This window comes from Perognathus longimembris, chromosome 5 (assembly GCF_023159225.1).
Source record: "Perognathus longimembris pacificus isolate PPM17 chromosome 5, ASM2315922v1, whole genome shotgun sequence".
Taxonomy (NCBI): domain Eukaryota; kingdom Metazoa; phylum Chordata; class Mammalia; order Rodentia; family Heteromyidae; genus Perognathus; species Perognathus longimembris.
This window is the reverse complement of record NC_063165.1, coordinates 64,369,579-64,391,850: the sequence shown is the minus strand read 5'-3', so window position 1 is coordinate 64,391,850 and position 22,272 is coordinate 64,369,579. Positions and strand designations below refer to the sequence as shown.

Here is a 22,272-nt window from a genome sequence, read left to right as displayed (position 1 = left end):
GTTGTTTGTTTTTGTGGTTTTGTTCTCAAACTCAGGATGCTTGCTGGTGTTAGGAATGAACTCTTAGTATTCATTCCATATAAGAATTTTTTGTGCAATCAGAGACATGGCCCAGTTGGTAGAGTACTAGCCAAAGAGCAAAAATATCAGGTACCAATTTAGTGTCCTGGTCTTGGGCCTAAAGATAAAAGAAAGAAAAGTGTGTGCATGTGCGTGCGTGCGCCCGCATGTACCCCCCTCCACGCCCCTCCCTCCCCCGCCAGTCCTGAGACTTGAACTCAGGGCTTAGTCTCTGTTGCTGAGCTTTTATGCTCAATGCTAGCTAATACTCTACCTTTTGAGTCACACCTCTATGTTTGTGTTAGGGGTAGGTAATTGGACATAAGAGTCTTAGGAACTTTCCCCGCCCTGGCTGGCTTTATACTATAATCCTTAGATCTCAGCTTCTAGATAGCCTGAGCCATTGACACCTGGAAATATATGAAATATTTTTAAAAGCACAGTATTTGTGGTCTTTTGGGTTAAGTCATTACTTAAATGTGTGTGATTATTTTCTTACAGAAATTGTATTAATATATTTTTGTTCATTCTGATTTTGAGTAATAGACTAGAACCTTTATATTATGTTTCTGAAAATTTGTAAAACTGAGTGGTAAGGAAATAATTCTAGTACTTTGAGCTACATGGACAAGAGCCAATATAATCTAACATCATAGTGTAGTAGCCTCTTCTATAATTCCTTTATGGTTATTCCAAGGTGGATAACTACTGGTGTGTGTGTGTGTGTGTGTGTTCAGTTTCTTACAAATCTCTGAATATATAGCAGGTACTATATAAAAAAGATTAATATAGTGCTCTAAATTAACTCAGTATACTCTCGGGCTGGGGATATAGCCTAGTGGCAAGAGTGTCTGCCTCGGATACACGAGGCCCTAGGTTCGATTCCCCAGCACCACATATACAGAAAATGGCCAGAAGCGGCGCTGTGGCTCAAGTGGCAGAGTGCTAGCCTTGAGCGGGAAGAAGCCAGGGACAGTGCTCAGGCCCTGAGTCCAAGGCCCAGGACTGGCCAAAAAACAAAAAAAAAAAACAAAATAAATTAACTCAGTATACTCTGAATCCAGTCTATGTATGCATTACGAACTCATAAAGTTGATAATGCTGTCAGCTAGTTCCTTCCATTTTAAAAATAGCCCTTTAGTATCCTGACTCACTGTTACTCACCGCTCTGATTTTTTTTTACATTTATTATGTTGATATATCTTAGCTCTCAGGTTATCTGATAAAGTAATCATATTTTATTACATTAAGGGGCTTGGTGGATCATACCTATAATCCCATCTATTTGAGAGGCACAGATCCTTGGAAGGATCCTAGTTTGAGGCTATCAGGCAAAAACTTAAGGCCCTATCTGAAAAATAAAGCAAAAATAGGTAGGATGTGACTTAAGTATTAGAGCATGAGGCTTGAAATCCCAGTAGTCCAAACGACAGCAAACACACACACACTCACACACACTTTTTTTTCCTTAAAGAAAAAGAAGATAGGCTCTAGTGGGTCATGCCTGTAATCCTAGCCACTGTGGAGACTGTGATCTGAAGATGACGATTCTAAGCTAGCCTGAGTAGAAAAAAACTCATAATATTCTTATTGCCAATTAGTCTGCAAAAAGCAGATGTGGGGTTGTGGCTAAAGTGGCAGAGTTGAAAGCTAAGGATAGCACTGTGGCCCTTAATTCAAGCCCCAGTGCTGGCACTAGCAAAAGGAAAAGGGAGGAAAAAAAAACCTGCAAAGATATGGACAAATTAGCACTTCAGTACATTGTTGATAGTTGCATTCAGTCTCTTACAAAAAGTTTGGCCATTCTTCAATAAACAGAACACTATTACCGAATGGCTCAGCAATCTCACTCTGTGAGAAATGGGTGTTCCAAACAAAAACTTGCATAAGAATATTCATAGTAAGCATTATTCACAATTGCCACAGGGTACAAATGAACAAAATGTGAAATAGATGTATGATATGATAGTAGCCAGTGAGTTAAGTATCAGCTCATGTTACAACATGGATGAGTCTAACATTAAGTGAAAGAAGTCTCACATAAAACCTTATATGTATTTGAAAAAATCTAGACTGGGCAGACTCACAGAAATAAGGCACATATATTTTTCCGAGGGGCTAGGGACAAGAGAAGATTAAGGAATGATAAAATACTGGGTGTAGGGATTTTTTTTTGAAGAGAACGAAATTGTCCTCTAGTTAGAGAGTTACATGGTCTCACAAAATAGTGAATTTACTGAGTGTTATGAATTGTATAATTTAAATTGGTTAAATGGCAAAGTTGTATTTTATGTGTTTTCCACCATTAAAAAAACTATAAGCCAGATACCAGTGGCTTACACCTATAATCCTAGATACTTAGGTGGCTGAGATATAAGGATTTCAGTTCAAAGCCAGTCCAAGCAGGAAAGTCCCTGAGACTCTTATCTCCAATTAACCAGCAAAAAGCTGAACTTGAGCTATGACTCAAGTGGTAGAGCACTTAACCTTGAGCACAAAATCTCAGGGACAGTGCCTAGGCTCTGAGTTCAAGGTCTAGTACTGTCACCAAAAAATAAGTTTTGGAGGTTTGTTGTTGTTTTTTTGTAATTATGTTCTGGTGACAAAATACATAGCAAACATTTTAGATTTTTAAACTTTCTAAAATCACAGTGAATTTTAACACTTTTCCAGAAGTAATACTTTCATTCTTATTTACCTTGGCATTTGGGCCCAAATTTGTTTAGAAAATGTGTATTTAAATATCTTTAGATGAGACTAGGATCTGCCTTTTGTCGTTTGTCTTAGCACTATCATCCCTATTGTTTCATTTTGTTTTTTCAGCTTTCTGTATTTTTAATTCCCTTTCTAATCTGTGATTCTTACCTATTTTTTCCCCTGTGATTCCTACCTTTAAAGAATAATTCTAATATTGAGTGCCAGAAGATCATGCCTATAGACCTAGCTACTTGGAAGACAGACCTGAGCACCAAGGTTCAAAGCCAGCCCAGACAGGAAAGTCTGGGGCAGGAGGGGAATATATAAACATTTACTGATTATCTTTTCAGTCTAAGCATCGTACTAATTTTTCACACAGACCTCACAGCTACTGTAAGGTATTTTTTTCCCGATTTAAAAGTGGGAACATGAGACTGATTACTTACTAAATATGTAAATGTGACAGAGTAAGTGAAACAAAGGGTTTTTTTTTAATATGGCTTATCTTGCCTGATTCCATTTGTTCCCCACTTTTAGTCCCATTATTACTGTTGCTTACCTCAGAGTCTTTCACATTCTTAGAAAAGCATTTTCTTTGTGCTTACTTAATTTACTCTTGACAGATGTACATATTATTTTTCAAATGCTTTTGGAATGATGTCTAGATACCATATCTGGCATTCCTGGTCCTTCACACTGTGGCCTCTAATTCATTGTTCCTGCTTAACAGTACTTTTTTATTTCCTTCTGTAGCTACATTTGTGATGGTCATCTATCCTTTGCCATCTTCCCCCCCCCATCAATTCCAACTTAAATAATATTTCTTTTACCTATTATGACTCAAAGACAGGACTCCTATGGCCTCCTCATCCAGCAGGTTGAATGACTGGGTTCCTTAAGTTAGAATTGTAAAACCTTTAAAAACTGACTAGATATGGTATGTGCCTATAATCTTAGTATTCTGGAGGAGGATCTTTTGTTTAAGGCCATTCTAGGCTGCATAAGTACAAGGTAAGCCTGTATTATAGATCAAGACCCTATTTTGAAAAAAAGCCTCTGAAAAGTCAGTTTTTAAGAATTGTCACACAGCATTTTTTCCTAGAAAGCTTTTATGTTGATTAGTACATTTATTTCCTATGAAAAAAATTTACATTTATTCCCAGAAAAAAATTAAAACTTTTTATTGTCAAAGTCATGTACAGAGGGGATAAATTTAAATACATAAGGCAATGAGTATATTTCTTATCAAATTTGTTACTTCCTACTTCGTTTTTCTCCCACTTTCCCCCTTCCCGGGTTTCCTCTCCACCCTCCCCGGTTCCCTTCCCACCCTCCTCTGAGATGTACAGCTGGTTTATAGCATATTGTCTTATAAGTATTGCTGTTGCATTGGTTCGCCATTTACCCTTTATCTCTCCATTTTGGTGTTCCCCTCCCCTACTTCCAATAAATGTACATACAATATCCAGTGTACCAAAGTCAGTTACAGTAACATCAGGGGTAAACCATGGGGAAGAAAAAGGCATAATTTCATAGGGTACATTGGAAATAACAACAACAAAGATAAACCACTTATTTCCAAGTCTTGTATTTCATTTCACTTAGTATCATCTTATGTGATCATATGTACATTGCTATTGAGCTATTGTGCTCCTCTGCTAGGACTATCCTAGACAAGTACTAATTGTTTCCAATGAGTGAAACCATAGAGTTTCTGTTTCTTTGGGTCTGGCTCACTTCACTTAGTGTGATTTTTTTTTTTTTTCCCAAACCTTTCCATTTCCTCACAAATGGGGCTAAGTCATTCCTTCTAATAGATGCATAGATTCCATTGTGTGTATGTACCACATTTTCTTGATCCATTCATCTACTGAGGGGTGTCTAGGTTGGTTCCATATTTTGGAACCAACGATGGTGAATTGTGCTGCAGTAAACATTGTTGTGCTGGTAGCTTTAGTGTGATCTTGCTTGTAATCCTTTGGGTAAATGCTCAAATGCGCAGGGTTGCTGGGTCATAGGGGAGTTCTGTGTTTAGCTTTTTTTTAAAAAAATAATTTATTAATTAAACCAAAATTTTTTGACAAGGTGTTGTGGTATAGTTACATAGTAGGGCAGTGTGTACATTTCTTGTGATATCTTACACCCTGTTTTTCTTTCCCTTCCTTAGGTCAGATAGACATATATACAGTACACAATGTACCAAGAACATATACAGTAGCCATGTGGCCTACACCAAAGGAAATTCGCCTAGGGCTTTAAATGTATTGTCGACAATAGACAATATGTCGACAATAGTCTTATATGAACGCACATACATAGCTTTTGAGCTATTGTGATCCACAGAGAGGTCAATTTTTTACCTTTATATGTTGAGTAGTTGTTTGGTTTTAGTTACATAATGTAGGGACGCTGACCCAAACCTGTGGGAAATACCATTTGACAAGAGGTTTTTGGTTTCACAGACCTGTCTCCCCTTCCCCCCACCTTAACAGTCATATATCAGGGAGATCATGCCCCTTTGTTTTCTGTGTTCTAGGCTTGTCTCGCTCAACATTATTTGTTCAAGTATTTTCCTGCGAATAACAATATTTCACCATTTCTAATTGCTATGTAGTATTCCATTGTATATAGGTACCATATTTTTGGGATCCATTCATCTGTGGAGGGGCATCTGGGTTGTTTCCATATTTTGGCTATTGTGAATTGTGCAGCGATAAACATGGAAGTGCAAATGTCTTTTTGATATCTTGGGGCCTGCTGTTCTGGTAGATGCCTAGGAGTGGAATGGCTGGGTCATAGGGTAGGTCTATATTGAGCTTTTTGAGAAACCTTCATACTGTTCTCCAAAGTGGTTGTACTAATTTGGACTCCCATCAACAATGGAGAAGGGTTCCTCTTTCTCCGCACCCCCTCCAGCATTTGTTGTTGCCTGAGTTCAGAGTATAGGCCATTCTAACTGGAGTGAGGTGGTATCTCAGGGTTGTTTTTATTTACATTTCCTTTACTACCATGGATGTTGAACATTTCCTCATATGCTTCTTTGCCATTTTTATCTCTTCTCTTGTGAAGTCTCTCTTGAGCTCCTTTGCCAATTTCCTAATTGGTTTACTGGGCTTGGAGGGGCTTAGTTTTTTGAGTTCTCTGTAGATGACAGATATTAGGCCTTTGTCTGTTGCTGTGCTGGTAAAGATCCTTTCCCATATGGTTGGCTGTCTTTCTATTTTGGTGGCTATGTCCTTAGCTGTGCAGAAACTTTTTAATTTGTAGTAGTCCCATTTGTCGAGTCTCTCCCCTATCTGTTGTGCCCCTGGAACTATATTCAGGAAGTTCCTTCCTGTGCTTATAAGTTCTAGCGTCTTTCCTACTCTGTTCTTCAGTAGTTTCAAGGATTCAGGTCTGATGTTGAGGTCCTTGATCCATTTTGAGTTGATCTTGGTGCATGGTGATAGGCTTGGGTCTACTTTGAGGTTTCTGCATATGGCTGCCCAGTTCTCCCAGCACCAGTAGTTGAATAGGCTATGTTTATTCTATTGTATGTCTTTAGCTCCTTTGTCAAATATCAGCTGACTGTAAGAGTGCAGTTTTATTTCTGGATCTTCAATTCTAATCCATTGGTCTTCCGGTCTGTTTTTATACCAATACAAGGCTGTTTTTGTTACGATGGCTTTATAGTAGAGCTTGAAGTCTGGTATTGTGATACCTCCTGCACCGCTTTTTTTGCCTAGAATTGCTTTGGCTATTCTAGGTCTTTTGCTTTTCCATATGACTTTATGGGTTGCTTTCTCTATTTCAGTGAAGAATGTAGCTGGGATTTTGATGGGGATTGCATTGAATTTGTATAACATTTTGAGCAATATGGCCATTTTCACTATATTGATTCTGCCTACCCATGAGCATGGGAGGTCTTTCCATCTCCTGTGTCTTCTTTGATTTCCCTTATTAGATTTTTATAGTTCTCATTAAATAGGTCCGTCATGTCCTTGGTTAGGTTGACCCCTAGGTACTTTATTCTTTTTTTGGCTACTGTAAATGGAATTATTTCCATAATATCCTTTTCTGCTTGTACATTGCTGGTGTATGTGTTTAGCTTTTTGAGGAACCTCCACACTACGTTTCAGAGTGGTTGAACAAGTTTACATTCCTTCCATCAGTGTAGTTGGGTTCTCTTTTGTTCACATCCCTGCCAGCATCTGTTGTTAGTTTTCTTGATGTTCTTTCTTACTGGGGTGAGGTTGAATCTCAATGATGTTTTGATTTGCATTTCTTTTATGGCTAGTGATGCTGAGCACTTCTTCATGTGCCTTTTGGCCATTCTTATTTCCTCTTCAGAAAAGTCTCTCTTCAAGTCTTTAGCCCATTTATTGAGGGGTCAGTTGCTTCTTTCAGAATTTGTTTTGTGGGAACTTAATTTTTTGAGTTCCAAGTATATTTTAGATATGAGGCCCTTGTCTGTTGTATGGCCAGTAAAGATTTTCTTCCAGTCTGAGGACTTTCTATTTATCTTGTTGGCTATATCATTTGCTGTGCAAAAGTTCTACATTTTGATGTAATTCAATTTGTCCAACCTTTCTTTGATTTGCTATGTTTCTGGGCCTTTATTAAGAAAGTTTTGACCTGTGCCAAGAAGCCCTAGTGTTTCTCCTATTCCTTCCTGCAGTGTTTTCAGGGTATATTTGATTTTACCTCAAAGTCTTTGATCCATTTGGAATTGATTCTGGTGCAGGGTGATATACAAGGGATCTAGATTTAGCTTTCTAGAGGTGTTTAACCAATTTTACCAGCAGCCTTTGTTGAAGAAGCTGACTTTCTTCCATACTATTTTTTTGGCTCTCTTATCAAAGATTAGGTGGCCATAGGTCTGTGGGTTCATTTCTCAGTCTTCAGTTCTCTTCCATTGGTCTTCAGGCCTATTCTTGTGCCATTACCAAGCTGTTTTTATTACTGTAGCTTTGTAGTAGAGTTTGAAGTTTGGTATTGATATTCTCCAGCACTGTTCTTCCTGCATCGGATTGTTTTTGCTATTCTGGGTCTTTTTTTGTTCCATATGAATTTTTGGATTGCTTCCTCTATTTCATTAAAGAATGGTGTTGGGATATTGATGGGTATTGAATTTGTAGATAGCCTTTGGCAGTATTGCCATTTTCATGATGTTGATCCTCCCAATCCAGGAGCATGGGAGCTTGTTTCATTTCCTTAGCTCTACTTTAATTTCCTTTTTCAGGTTTTTAAAGTTCTCATTTAGTTCCTCTGTAGAGGGATAAGTGGAGCAGGTTTTGTTATTCCTTTCCTAAGAAAATGTCACTAACTTCTTTTTTGTGAAGAACTTTTAGAGCTGCCTTTTGACATGGATGATGGTGGTGTCTGGGAGTTTACATTTCTTATTTCTCAGAAGGAAAAGCTCTAAGCTCTGTAGCACAGGTTTTTAAAAAACATATATCTGGAATGTATCTGCAGCTGAAGCAAGTGTGTCAGGAGGGGGCCTTCTTGCCTGGCCCTCTCACTGGCTCCGCACTCTAGCACCCATCTTGCCCTATTGCCTACCTCTCCAGTCCTCTACCCTTTATCTAGAAGATTATTTTAAAAGATGGTTTTGTTTTGTAGGTGTTGCTATATACACTGGAATGGAAACCAAGATGGCCCTAAATTACAAGAGCAAGTCACAGAAACGATCTGCAGTAGAAAAGTAAGAAAAATTTTCATTTATATATACATAATTACAATTATGTATATGTTAATTAATCCAAGAGTATTAAAATATATTAAATCAACAGGACAAAGTGATATCCTTGGCAGTAGGAATAGTACCATATATAGTATCGTGTGTGTGTGTGTGTGTGTGTGTGTGTGTGTGTGTGTGTGTGTGTTTTGCTAATCCTGGGGCTTGGATTCAGGGCCTGAGCATTGTCCCCTGGCTTCTTTTTGCCCAAGGCTATCACTCTACCACTTGAGCCACAGCGCCGCTTCTATATATGTGATGCTGAGGAATGGAACCCAGGGCTTCATGTATATGAGGAAAGCACTCTACCACTAGGCCATATTCCCAGTCCCAGTATCTTATATTTTTATATACAGGTTGCATTTTGTATGGTGTTTGCTATATAGTACTAAAGTATGACTTTAAAAATTAAGTGTTGGTGCGGGGTGCTAATGCCTATAAGCCTAGCTACTCAGGAGGCTGAGATCTGAGGATCGCAGTTCAAAGCCAGCCTGGGCAAGAAGTCCATGAGACTCTTATCTCCAATTAGCCACCAGAAAACCAGAAGTGGCACTGTGGCTCAAGTGGTAGAGGACTAGCTTTGCAAGACAGCGCCCAGGCCAGAGTTCAAGCCCCATGACAGACCCCCCCCCAAAAAAAAAAATTAAAAATGTTGAGTAAATTGTTGAGTTTCCATCAAACTACCTTTTCTGTGGTAGTAATTAAAAAGATAAAACTGTTAAATGAACAACTATTAGAAGCCACTGGAAAGCGCTTTGGAAACTGGCAAGGAGTCCTAATTTAGCTGAAAGATGTCCGCAGCCTGGGACAGACTTCAAATATAGCTTTTTGTCAGAAGGTATGCCCCAATTTCCAAGCTTCTTGAGGCATCAGCAATTCTCAACTCAGACTACTAAGGTTGTGGTGGACACATGGGGGTACATTATAATGTTCTGTTTGTATGTGTTTGAATTTTTCATGATAAAAATTTCATATCAAAATTTGTTTTTAAACTTAAGAGTTGAGTATGTGTGTGCTGCTTCAGCACACATATTAAAATTATAACAATGCTTAGAAGAATAGTGTTGCCCATGAAAAAGGCTTAAAACAAATTCATGAAAGGTTCCATATTTTTGATATGCCATGAAAAATAAATAAAATTGAGTATTTGTGATAATAAGTAGATATTGGAAAAGGAGCTTTGCTGTGAGACTTAATACATTAGCAAGTATAGAAATTGTGCCATGGTATTGTTATTCCTATTGTTCCAACTCTGCAGTTTCATTCATGAAGTACAAGAGACTGAAATGATTGAGTGACTGTAATTCATTACTGATACAATTTATTTTTTCTAAAGTTTCCAATGGAGTTGGAAGTTAAAACCAATAGACAATGAAAATTGGGATGACAGTTACAGGCTGTGATACTAGTTTTAAATTTAAGTAAAAGAACTGATTATAAACTATAGCAATTAAGATAGACTTCAGAAAGTATATAGCTTTTGAATGCTTAATTCAAAAAGCTATAGCTTTTGAATTAAGCATTCAAAAGTAGGTTAAAAGTAGACTGTAAGGTGAGTGTTTATTAAGGGACACAGGAGCAAAGGGAGTGGCTAGAGATCAACCAAGCCGTGGAGCAGAGTAACAAGGACATATGACAAGGTAAGCAAAAAGAGGTTGGCAGCTGGAGTCAGATCTTAACTTACATATACCACTTATTAACTGTGGACTGAGGCCAGTTATTTCATTCCTTTGAGTCAGATGTTTGCATTTTTTAAATTGGAAGCAATAAGTGGGTGCTAGTGGCACATGCCTATAATCCTAACTACTCAGGAGGCTGAGTGGTGGTTAATTCCAGAACTGAGTCTTACAGACTTTCCTACCTGGGCTGGGCTATCTTCAAACTGCAATCCTAGATCTCAACCTTCTGAGTAGCTAGGGTTATAGGTTGGAACCACCAGCACCTGGCTTGTATATTTGAAGTTTGAAATGAGTGACTGGATTACAGACATAAGCTACCAGCACCTGGATTTTTTTCTTTTTCTTTTTTTTTTGGCCAGTCCTGGGGCTTGGACTCAGGGCCTGAGCACTGTCCCTGGCTTCTTTTTGCTCAAGGCTAGCACTCTGCCACTTGAGCCACAGCGCCCCTTCTGGCCATTTTCTGTATATGTGGTGCTGGGGAATCGAACCCAGGGCCTCATGTATATGAGGCAGGCACTCTTGCCATTAGGCCATACCCCCAGCCCCCTGGCTTTTTTCTTGATGTATTGGAAGTAGGGGTGAGGAGATGGGACGACCAAGGTTGTGATAGAGGCTAGGTGGAGTTCTGCTGGCAGTCAGTGGGTGGAGAGGTGGTTAGTGTTGGACTTTAGCTGTGTTTTAGATGTCCCAGTGGAAATTACATGACTGAAACCAGAAGAAGGTCCCGAGCTGGGGTTCAAGTATATTTGGGAAGCTTTTCTATGTGGATAGTCTTTGTTTTTTATTTGTTAATTTAAAATAATTGTAGTTGGTGCTGCTGGCTCATGCCAGTAATCCTAGCTACTCAGGAGGCTGAGAGATGAGGATCATGGTTCAAAGCCAGCCTGGGCAGAAAGTCCATGAAAAATTTATCTCCATTTAACCACCCCCAAACTGGAAGTGGAACTGTGACTCAAGTGGTAGAGCACTAACCTTGAGCTAAAAATCTCAGGGTCAGCACGCAGGCCCTGAATTCAAGCCCCAGAACCGACACAAAAACAGTACAAAGCAAAACCTGTTGCAGAACAAAGTTTAAGCCTGGTGTTAAAGTGTGTTTAGATTTGGAGTCGCATGGGTTAGAAAAGGGGTGAGCTCCAGAATTTGTATCCTGGCAGCAGAAAAGAAAGACAGAAAACATGAGAGAAAGAAGGAAAGACAGAAAAAGAGGGAAAGGCAAGACAAGAAAAAAATGGGATAGAGAGTAGGGGAAGAGAGAGGAAGGAAAAGAGGGAAAGGAAGGATGGGAGGGAGGGAAGGAAAGGAGGGGAAGAGAGGACCAAAGAAAGGAAGGGAGAGAAAGGAATTTTAAAAAGGGAAGGAGGAAAGGAACAAGGAAAAAAGAGAGGGAGGGAGGAAAAAGAAGGAAGAGAGGGAGAAAGGAAGGAAGGGACTGAGGAAGAGAAAGGAAGGAAAAGGAAGGGAGAGGGGGAAAGAGGATTTTAGATTGCCCTGCTCCTTTGCAGGGTGTGGTGCCTTGGAGGGAGGCAGGGAAAGCTCTAGAGGGAAATGTCTAGAAGACTGAGGGCTAGCCAGATGCTGTGGAGATCAGTCACTGGGGCCTTTTGAGGTGAAGGAGATGGTGGTGAACAGGGTAGCCAGCTGCCTCTTGATGTGTTTCTCCACAGTGGAAGTAAAAATAAATAAATAAAATGAGTAACTGTCAGATGTCACATTAAACTTAAGCTTGTCTGAAGAGACAAGGGATTCTGAAATGGATGTGGTAAGTCACAGGGTTTCCAAGAAGTTGATTTTACTGAAGTTTTATTAGTTTTTAATGCCATGCATGTTAATTTTATTTACTGTACATGCAATTAGATAAGTCCTGAAAATACTTTTGAAAATTTTGGAGTAGTTATATATAGTTAAAATAAATATCCCCAAACTGTTTTCTACTATAACATCTGTGTGTATTGGTTCTTTTATTGCTTGTAAATAGATTTCGTTGTATGGTTATTTGTTTAAAAAAAGATAGATCTTGTATATTTTAATATCTTCTTGATACAAGTATTAATTTTTAAATGACTATATCATTGATTTTTTTATGTTTTTCTTGCTTTAGGTCAATGAACACATTTTTGATAATTTATCTAATAATTCTTATTTCTGAAGCCATCATCAGTACTATCTTGAAATATACATGGCAAGCTGAAGAAAAATGGGATGAACCTTGGTATAACCAAAAAACAGAACATCAAAGAAATAGTAGCAAGGTATATGTTTATAACTGGTATAAATGAAACTTTTTTTCGTGTAGCCAATGCTTTGTTAGTATCTTCTGATAGGAAGGGCCACTGTGACCTCATAAACCATTGATACTGACAAAATGATATTGCAAATGAAGTGCAATCAGCCTGTTTATAATGGTAAGCTTTCAGGGCATAAGCAACTATATCCTCTATACCTGACTACATAAACATTAAAACAGATACCCAAATTTCATATCTATGTTTGATTCTACTTAATTACTACAGATTCAGCTTTCTGTTCTATTTATCATAGTTTATAAATTATTTCAATTGTAAGTTGGTTGTTGTTTTTTCAATTTTTTTGTGAATAATTGAAGAACTCTTATTGCCAGATTTGCTGATGGTATAGTTTGAAAATAAATATCACATAAAGCTTTAAACTGATTAAATGTGGACTGCCAAGAGAATTTAACCTACAATTTGGTGAATAGTGCTCCAAATTTCAATTTAGATTAAAATATATATTGAAAGTTATATTTATATTTTAGGAGGCCACAGAAATAAACATGATTGCTACATTTTGTATCTTTCACAGTTAGGTACCTTACTTTCCACACCATGCATATTGAAATGTGACTCTTGTCAAGACACTAAGGGAGGGGCTGGGAATATGGCCTAGTGGCAAGAGTGCTTGCCTTGCATACATGAAGAATCGGGTTCGATTCTCCAGCACCACATATATAGAAAACGGCCAGAAGTGGCGCTGTGGCTCAAGTGGCAGAGTGCTAGCCTTGAGCAAAACGAAGCCAGGGACCTAGTGCTCAGGCCCTGAGGCAAGCTCCAGGATGGCAAAAAAAAAAAAAAAGACACTAAGGGAGGCTATTGCTGTAGAATCTGTACTTTAGCCCATTTTTCACAGTTGTAACCTAACAATTATGTTAGAATTGTTTTAAGTTACAGTTTTTGATTATTTGTGATTTTGAAGAGTAGTAGCAGGATGGTTAAGCACTCCAGAAGATAAAATTATAACTTCTTTGAGGCAGCTTTCACTTCTAATAAATAATAAATTATTTGAATTAAACCTTTTCTTCCTTTGGTCAAGATTCTAAATAGAGGAAATGAAGTATTAGAAAAACAATTGGATAAATTAATTTTAATTTATGAACCAGCATAAAACTTGCTGAAGAACAGTATCTAGTATTTTCTCTTACTGAATAATCACTCTTTTCTTTTTTTCTAGATTCTGAGATTTATTTCTGATTTCCTTGCTTTTTTGGTACTCTACAATTTCATCATTCCAATTTCATTATATGTGACAGTTGAAATGCAGAAATTTCTTGGATCATTTTTTATTGGTTGGGATCTTGATCTCTATCATGAAGAATCAGGTCAGAAAGCTCAAGTCAATACTTCTGATCTGAATGAAGAGCTTGGACAGGTGAAATGATGCTAATGTTTTCTTTTTTTTATTTTTATCAAAGTTTTACTGTATAAACACCGTAATAAAAAACATTTCACAGAATATATACCAGTTACTGCTAATTCCTAGTACTTATCAATGTGCTACATTTTTTTATTTTAAAAATTTAGATATCACATTACTCCACTCACAGATTTTCCCGCCCCAAACCCTGAATATTTTTATATCATAATTAGGCATCAGTAGTTGTATGATAATCTTAAATTATTCATGTTATCAATTTTGACACTGTTCATTAATCCCTAGTTCTTTACTTTTTTTGTAATGTTATAATTACATTTACCATTTATTTACTTTTCCCTTAGAGTTAATTGCTTTGTTTTTTCACTTGCTCAATTTCTGTATACCACTAAAACATGTCTTCACAAATATATGCAGCATCGAATACAGTGTATCTAAGGTTTTTATATCTATAATTTTTTGTCAGTACTGAGACTTGAACTCAGAGCCTTGTACTCAGCTTGCTTGCTTACAGCAGCAACTCTGCCACTTGAGCCATACCTCTGGTCTGGCATTTTGCTAGTCAATTGGAGATGAAGTCTTGAGGACTTTTCTGTCTGAGTTGACTTCAAACTTCTACCCCATAGGTTTCAGCCCTCTGAGTAGCTAGGATTTATAGGTGTGATCTTCCCCCACCCCCAACTGTGTGTGTGTGTGTGTGTGTATGTGTGTGTGTGTGTGTGCGCGCGAGCACATGTGCTAGCTAATTGTTCAAAGGTTTTTCACCATGGTATTTTACTTAGGGTGAAATACATAGCTTTTTAATTAGGACTGTTAACTTTATTAGTAAAGGACAAATGCCATTTTTTTAATATGATGGATTACAATGATTTGGGGGTTGGCAATAGGGTTTGATTTTAAGGCCTTGTTCTTGCTAGATAGGCACTTATATCACTTGGGCCAAACCCCCAAGCTTTTTTTTCTTTTATTATTTTTTGAATAGGTTCTTGCCTTTGCCCAAGGCTGGCCCTGTTACGATTCTCCTAGTTTCCTCAAACCATAATCCTCCTAATTCATCTCCTGTGTAGTAGCTAGGTTAAGGACATAACAGTCCTGCCATGTTTTTGTTTTGTTTTGTTTGCTTTCTGGAGAAAAATCCCATGTACTCAGTATACAGCCCTTTTTTTGTGCCTCTGAACTTAGTTTGTGTTAAAGATAGAAGCAGGAACTTAGTCTGTGTTTAAAAAAATACATATGAGTATTGCTATTGCAATGGTTTGTCTTTTTATCCTTTGTCTCTCGATTTTGGTATTCCCTTTTCCTTCCCTAGTTCCAATACATGTATATACAGTATCCGGGGTACTGAGATCATTTACAGTAATAACAGGGGTAAAACCACAGGAAGGGAATACGAGAGAAAAAAAAAGGTACAGTTTCACATGGCATGTTGAAAATAACTACAACAATGAGACAAACAAGACAAATCATTGCAATAGCGATACTTACAAAACCAATTGGTGTAAACAAACTATACAGCTCATGGGAGGGGGAAATGGGGAGGGTGGAGATGGGGTGGGGGGAAATGAGGGAGGAGGTAACAAGTTGGATAAGAAATGTACTTGCGGGCTGGGGATATGGCCTAGTGGCAAGAGTGCCTGCTTCATATACATGAGGCCCTGGGTTTAATTCCCCAGCACCACATATATAGAAAATGGCCAGAAGTGGTGCTGTGGCTCAAGTAGCAGAGTGCTAGCCTTGAGCAAAAAGAAGCCAGGGACAGTGCTCAGGCCCCGAGTCCAAGCCCCAGGACTGGCCAAAAAAAAAAAAAAAAAATTCTGGGCTGGGAATATGGCCTAGTGGTAAAAGTGCTTGTCTCGTATACATGAAGCCATGGATTCGATTCCTCAGTACCACATATATAGAAAAAGCCAGAAGAAGTAAAACTGTGGCTCAAGTGGCAGAGTTCTAGCCTTGAGTATAAAGAGGCCAAGGACAGTGCTCAGGCCCTGAGTTCAAGCCCCATTACTGGCAAAAAAAAAAAAAATGTACTTGCCTTACATATGAAACTGTAACCCCTCTTTACTTCACTTTGACAATAAAGAAGAAGGAAAAAAAAAAGTATGATGTAAACTAACTGTACAACTTGGGGGTGGGGGAGGTAACAAGTTGGTCAAGAAATGTACTCACTACCTAATTTATGTAACTGTAACCCCCCCATACTTCACCTTGACAATAATTTTTTAAAGAATATATATGAATATATTCATATACATTCATGATGGATATTTGTAGAATTTTTGTTGTGATAGCTACCTCCTTTTCAAGTGACTGCTCAAGTCATCATTGCAGTAATCAGAGCTTTCATAATCCTTGTATTGAGACTTTACCATTAACATCCTTCTCTTCGTAGACCTACCTTCTTGATTTAATATTCTGGAATTTGATAAATAATTAAATTTGACTGATAAAATAATCTTATCTGCCCTTCAAAATATGTTCTTTTCAGTACTTTTTTCACTATTTATTTATTACCCTAGGTTTGAATTCCCTCTATTTTGGACAACTCTGTCTTCTACTTTTGGTGGAACTGCCATTTTTGTTCCTACTGGTAGCTACCTCTGTGCCATTTCTCCTGGTCCTTTGATTTTCTAGGTTATGAAACAGTCTTTCCACTCTTTCATGATAATTCTTGAATGATAATACAAATGGTATTCTTAGACCCTATTTTCAGTCACTCCTAGCAATGAACATATATCTAATGATGCTATAAGCTTCAAAAGTATCTATATTTAAAACATGTTATATTGCCTTGCTCTTTTTCCTTGATGCCTATATCATTTCTGCCTTGATTATAAGAATCCAATTATTGGTACATTGATGTTAATAGGCTAATTAGACTTAAAGTGACAGAGGACAGAGTTTTGTTCAGGATTAGACCATGAACACAATTTTCTTTTGTTTTCTTTTTCTCTAGGTGGACTATGTGTTTACAGATAAAACTGGAACACTGACAGAAAATGAGATGCAGTTTCGGGAATGTTCAATTAATGGCATGAAATACCAAGAAATTAATGGTAGACTTGTACCTGAAGGACCAACACCAGACTCTTCAGAAGGAAACTTATCTTATTTGAGTAGTTCATCCCATCTTAACAATTTATCCCATCTTACAGCTAGTTCTTCTTTTAGAACCAGTCCTGACAATGAAACTGAACTAGTAAGTAATTTCCAATTAATAAATAAGGGTTTCATAGGAGTTAACTCTTTTTAATAGTTGATAGATTGGGTTGTAAGGACAAAATTCCTGTCAGTGGAGCAAGGAGTTAAGTCTGCTACTTGAAATGTTTATCTTTGATTCAGTACTACAAATACTACCATTGATATTTTTGTCTATTTAAGTATTTAGCTCCAGTATTTTAAATTATTAAGCTGGACACTGGCGCAAGCCTGTAATCTTAGGTACTTGAAAAAATCAGGAGATCATAGCTTGGGGCCAGCCAGGCAAGAGGTGAGGAGATTTTTTTTTACAACACTTCATATCAACAAATGGATGTTTCCACAGATTAAAGAACACGATCTCTTCTTTAAAGCAGTTAGTCTTTGCCATACTGTACAGATCAGCAATGTTCAACCTGATGGCATTGGTGATGGTCCTTGGCAATCCAACCTGTCACCCCCCCAGTTGGAATACTATGCATCTTCACCAGATGAAAAGGCTCTAGTGGAGGCTGCTGCAAGGTAATGTCATTTGATTTCCTAATACTTAAAAAATACCTTCATCAGTTTAGGTTTTTTAAATTTCTTTAAACATCTGATTAGGGTTGGGAATGTGGCTTAGTGGTAGAGTGCTTGCCTAGCATGCATGAAGCCCTGTGTTCGATTCCTCAGTACCACATAAACAGAAAAAGCCAGAAGAAGTAGCACTGTGGCTCAAGTGGTAGAGTGCTAGCCTTGAGCAAAAGAAGCTCAGGGACAGTGCCCAGGCCCTGAGTTCAAGCCCCAGGACAGCAAAAAAAAAAAAAAAAGTTTAAACATCTGATTAGTATGAAATCTGTTTAATAGAATGTATGAGAAGTTCTTGTGCCTCTGGTTCTCAACCTAACCTAAATCTTCATTTTTAAAAAATTAATAGTATTTCATTCACAAGTCAGATGTGGTGATCCCTATAATCCTAGCTACTTGGGAGGTGTAAAAGGATGATCTTGGCTTGAAGCTGCGCTGATCAAAGCATGAGAACCTATCAAACTAAAGCAAGAGCTGGAACATAGCTCAAGTAGAATGCTTGCTTTGAAAGTGTGAGGTCTTGAGTTCAAACTCTAGTAATGCCATAATAATGATTATTATTATTCAAAGGAAGTATTTTTAAATACAGCTTAAGCTTATATCTAAAATACCTTCATTGAAGCTAAGTTATAATTGGCATTTTGTTTTATTTTATATCAGTACTGAGCCTTGAACTCCAGACTTGGGTACAGTCTCTGAGCTTTTTCATTCAAAGCTGACATTCTACCACTTGAGTTATACTTCCATTTCCAGTTTTTGTTGGTTATTGGAGATAAGAGAGTCTCAAGGACTTTCCTGCCCAGGCTGGTTTCAAGCCCCAGTTCTCAGATCTCAGCCTCCTAAGTGGCTTGTATTACAACCATGAGCCATGAGTGCCCAGCTAATTGCTCTTTTAATCTCTAGAGTTGGCATTGTCTTTATTGGTAATTCTGAAGAAACTATGGAAGTTAAAATACTTGGAAAACTAGAACGGTAAGTTTTTTTTTTATCATATATTGTGATAGTATCTAAATAGTAGAATACAGTATAGGAAACAGCCAACTATGGCTCACAAGCTAGAAACCTCCAATTTCTTTTTGTGCAGTCATAAACTGTTACTTTTTGAAAGATTTTTAATAAAATAAGATCCAGTAAAGACCATGTAGGTCCCCAAATGTCTTGTTTAATTTAGATGAGTATACATTAACAGTATAAGGGGGTTTCGTTGGGAAAATTCCATAGATGTGTACATGTACTTGAACAAGTTCACACCCTCCTTTATACTCCCTTAATGCCCCTTGCCTCCTCTCTCCCTTTATCAAACAATATTTAGTAGGTTTCACTATGCTATCTTCATATATGTGTGAAACATAGTAATCCTCTTCTCCCACATACCTTCTGCTTTCCCCTCCTCTCTCTGTCTGACCAGTCTCCTTTTAATAGTCATATCTCATTATTATTATTGTCATCACCATTTTCAGTGTAGATTCTACACATGAACAAAAACATGTCATATTTGGCTTTTTATCTTGGCTTACCTGTTTCAACATGTCTATCTGCCTCATTACAGAAAACTTTTTGCAGACATTTGTTTTGGAATGATGTCCATTTTAACCAGGCATTGTAACATGCCTGTAATCCCATGAGAGATGGAGGAAGGAGGATTATGGATTATGGCTTGAGATGGGCCCAGGCAAAAGTGAGAGACCCTGTCAAAAATAAAGGCTGGACACTGAGCCTCATACCTCTAATCCTAGTTACTCAGGAGGCTGAGATCTGAGGATTTCGCTTCTAAGCCAACCTGGACAGAAAAGTATATGAGACTTTCCAATTAACCAGCAAAAAGTCAGAAATGGCATTTTGGAGGTATGGCTCAAGTGGTAAATCACCAGCCTCATGCAAAATCACTCATGCCCAGGCTCAGAGTATGAGCTCTGGTACTGGCTCTTGTACATGCACACACACACACACAAAGTACCCAAAGTGGAGGGTATGGGTGCAGTGGTAGAGGGCTTGCCTAGTAAGTGTAAAATGCTGAATTCAAACTCAGTACCACCAAAAAATGATGCCAATATTATACTATATCTCATCATAGTTATCACTGTGTTCTGTTCTAAATCCTTGATCTATGTTGTAGTTTACTTCCTAATTTTACTTTTCTATTTTTAAACATTCTTGAGTTTGGGTTTTTTAGTGTATTACTCACCAAATAAAGAAAACTTTTCAAATTCTGTTTTTTGTTTGCTTGTTTTGTTTTTACAGCACTGGGAATTGAATCCAGGGTTTTGTTCATGCTAGACTTGCACTTTACCATTATAAGCTGTACCTCAACCCCTTTCCTTATTTTTTTATGATTTTATGTTTAAACGTTAAGGAATAGAAAATGGTTTCCTATATTTACTGAAAGAAGCATATAGCTGGGCAGACTTGGGTTCTAGTCCTTGTTCTGCTGTTCACAGCTTATTTAAGTTTAGTTACTTAACCTTTATAATAGTCTAGTTTTTCATTGAAGTTAATGGTAAAAGTTATTTGTAAAGGCTGGGAATGTGGCTAAGTGGTAGTGTGCTTGCCTAGCATACATGAAGCCCTGGGTTCAATTCTTCAGTACCACATAAACAGAGCCTGAAGTGGTGTTGTGGCTCAAGTGGTAGAGTGCTAGCCCTGAGCAAAAGAAGCTCAGGGACAATGCCCCAAACCTGAGTTCAAGCCCAAGGACTGGCAAAAAGTAAAAATAATAAAAGGTATGTCAAGTCCCTGGCATTTGGTAATGACTAAAATCGGTTTGTTCTGTTTCTGTCATGCATTCCTATTAATGACACTTAACCCATCCTCATGAAAATGAGATTAATGTTGTATTTTAAATTAACATATTTCGCTCTTTCTAAATAGTCAAATATTGTCCCATTATTTGCATATTTGCACAATTTTTTTAAAAATAAGATTTTTGTCTTCTTTTCTTTAGATTCAAATTGCTCCATATTCTGGAGTTTGATTCAGATCGTAGGAGAATGAGTGTAATTGTTCAGGCACCTTCAGGTAACCAATCTAAATTTTCATGACTTTCTTTAATTTACTATAAAGTAAGAGACTGATCATTTGTTTTTTCCTCCCTTTTAGGGGAGAAGCTTTTATTTGCTAAAGGAGCTGAATCGTCAGTTCTTCCTAAATGTATAGGTGGAGAAATAGAAAAAACTAGAATTCATGTAGATGAATTTGCTTTGGTGAGTACCAATTTCTGTGATTTGAAAAACTCAAAAGGATATACTTTTGAAAGATTTAGAAATTTATTTTTAAGTAATTTATCTATTATTAGAATTTTTAACTCTGTTTTAGTATGTTGGCTCACATTCTCTATGCAAAAACTAATTTTTAATCTGCTAAAAAGTCTTTTCTTTATACCTCTTAAAACGGAGACACTTGGGACTGGGAATGTGGCTTAGTGGTAGAGTGCTTGCCTTGCATGCATGAAACCCTGGGTTCAATTCCTCAGCACCACATAAACAGAAAAGGCCAGAAGGGGCGCTATGGCTCAAGTGGTAGAGTGCTAGCCTTGAGCACAAAGAAGCCAGGGACAGTCAGTTCTCAGGCCCTGAGTCTAAGACCCAGAACTGGCAAAATAAAAAACAAAAAAAACGGAGGCACTTTTGATTGCAAGTACCACTTGAACTGCTATTTTAAAAGAAGAGGCTGGGGCATAGCTCACACAACATTTAACTCACATATGGAGGGCCTTAGGTTCCATACACATACATGGAGGAAGAGAGGGAAGGGAAAGATAGGAAAGAAGGAGAATTTTTTCCAAGATTGATGCATTCCTGCAGCTACTATAAAGACTGAGTGATACAAGAGGATCACTTAAGATCAAGAATTCAATAGTAGCTAGGGCAATGTAGCAAGAGTTTTCCTAAAATAAATCACAAAACAAGGTTGTAAGGCCCTTGATTCACTACCCTGGAGGGCTCACTAAAATAGTTTTATAGAGGGGCTGGGAATATGGCCTAGTGGCAAGAGTGCCTGACTCGTATACATGAAGCCCTGGGTTTGATTCCCCAGCACCACATATATAGAAAATGGCCAGAAGTGGTGCTGTGGCTCAAGTGGCAGAGTGCTAGCCTTGAGCAAAAAGAAGCCAGGGACAGTGGTCAGGCCCTGAGTCCAAAGCCCAGGACTGGCAAAAAAAAAAAAAAAAAATAGTTTTATAGAATTATACTTGGAGAAGCAGTTTGGCAGTTTCTCAAAAGATAAGCATAATTACTATATGACCTAGAGATTCTACTCTTAGGTAAACACCAAAAAGATTTGAAAACATGCCAAGACACTCATGGCTCATATTTGTAATCCTAGCCACTCAGAAGGCTGAGATCTAAGAATCATGGTTCAAAGCTAGCCCCAAGCAGTAAAGTCTGTGAGACATTTATTCCTATCTCCAGTTAGCCAGCCGAAAACTGAAGTACAGCTGTGCTTCAAAGTGGTAGTACACTCGCCTTGAGCAAAAGAGCTCAGGGACACACCCAGTCCAAGTTCAAGCCCCAGGATAGGAAAATAAAAAGAATTGAAAACCTTTATCCACACACAAATCTTAACATGTGCAAGTTCATAAGCATTGTTTCTGATAGGCAAAAATGGAAAAACCCAGATGACTGATGTAATATAACCATACAATGGATTATTGTCAAGTCACTAAACAGAATGAAGTGCATGATACATGCTACA

At 37.8% G+C, this 22,272-nt stretch overlaps 1 protein-coding gene and 1 non-coding gene across 5 annotated transcripts in view; both read left to right on the top strand.

The window, feature by feature from the left end:
• Atp11b (ATPase phospholipid transporting 11B (putative)) overlaps positions 1-22,272 on the top strand; it is a 102,847-nt gene that overhangs the window by 40,200 nt on the left and 40,375 nt on the right. For all 4 annotated transcript variants that reach the window (XM_048347043.1, XM_048347044.1, XM_048347045.1 and 1 more), the window contains exons 10-17: positions 8,359-8,440; positions 12,251-12,401; positions 13,618-13,815; positions 16,772-17,014; positions 17,360-17,535; positions 18,484-18,552; positions 20,522-20,595; positions 20,677-20,780. In XM_048347043.1, the coding sequence (XP_048203000.1) occupies positions 8,359-8,440; positions 12,251-12,401; positions 13,618-13,815; positions 16,772-17,014; positions 17,360-17,535; positions 18,484-18,552; positions 20,522-20,595; positions 20,677-20,780 (1,097 nt within the window). The remainder of the gene's footprint in view (positions 1-8,358; positions 8,441-12,250; positions 12,402-13,617; positions 13,816-16,771; positions 17,015-17,359; positions 17,536-18,483; positions 18,553-20,521; positions 20,596-20,676; positions 20,781-22,272) is intronic.
• On the top strand, positions 9,486-9,587 carry LOC125352087. Its single transcript, XR_007211095.1, has one exon. It is a non-coding gene; the product is annotated as a U6 spliceosomal RNA (small nuclear RNA).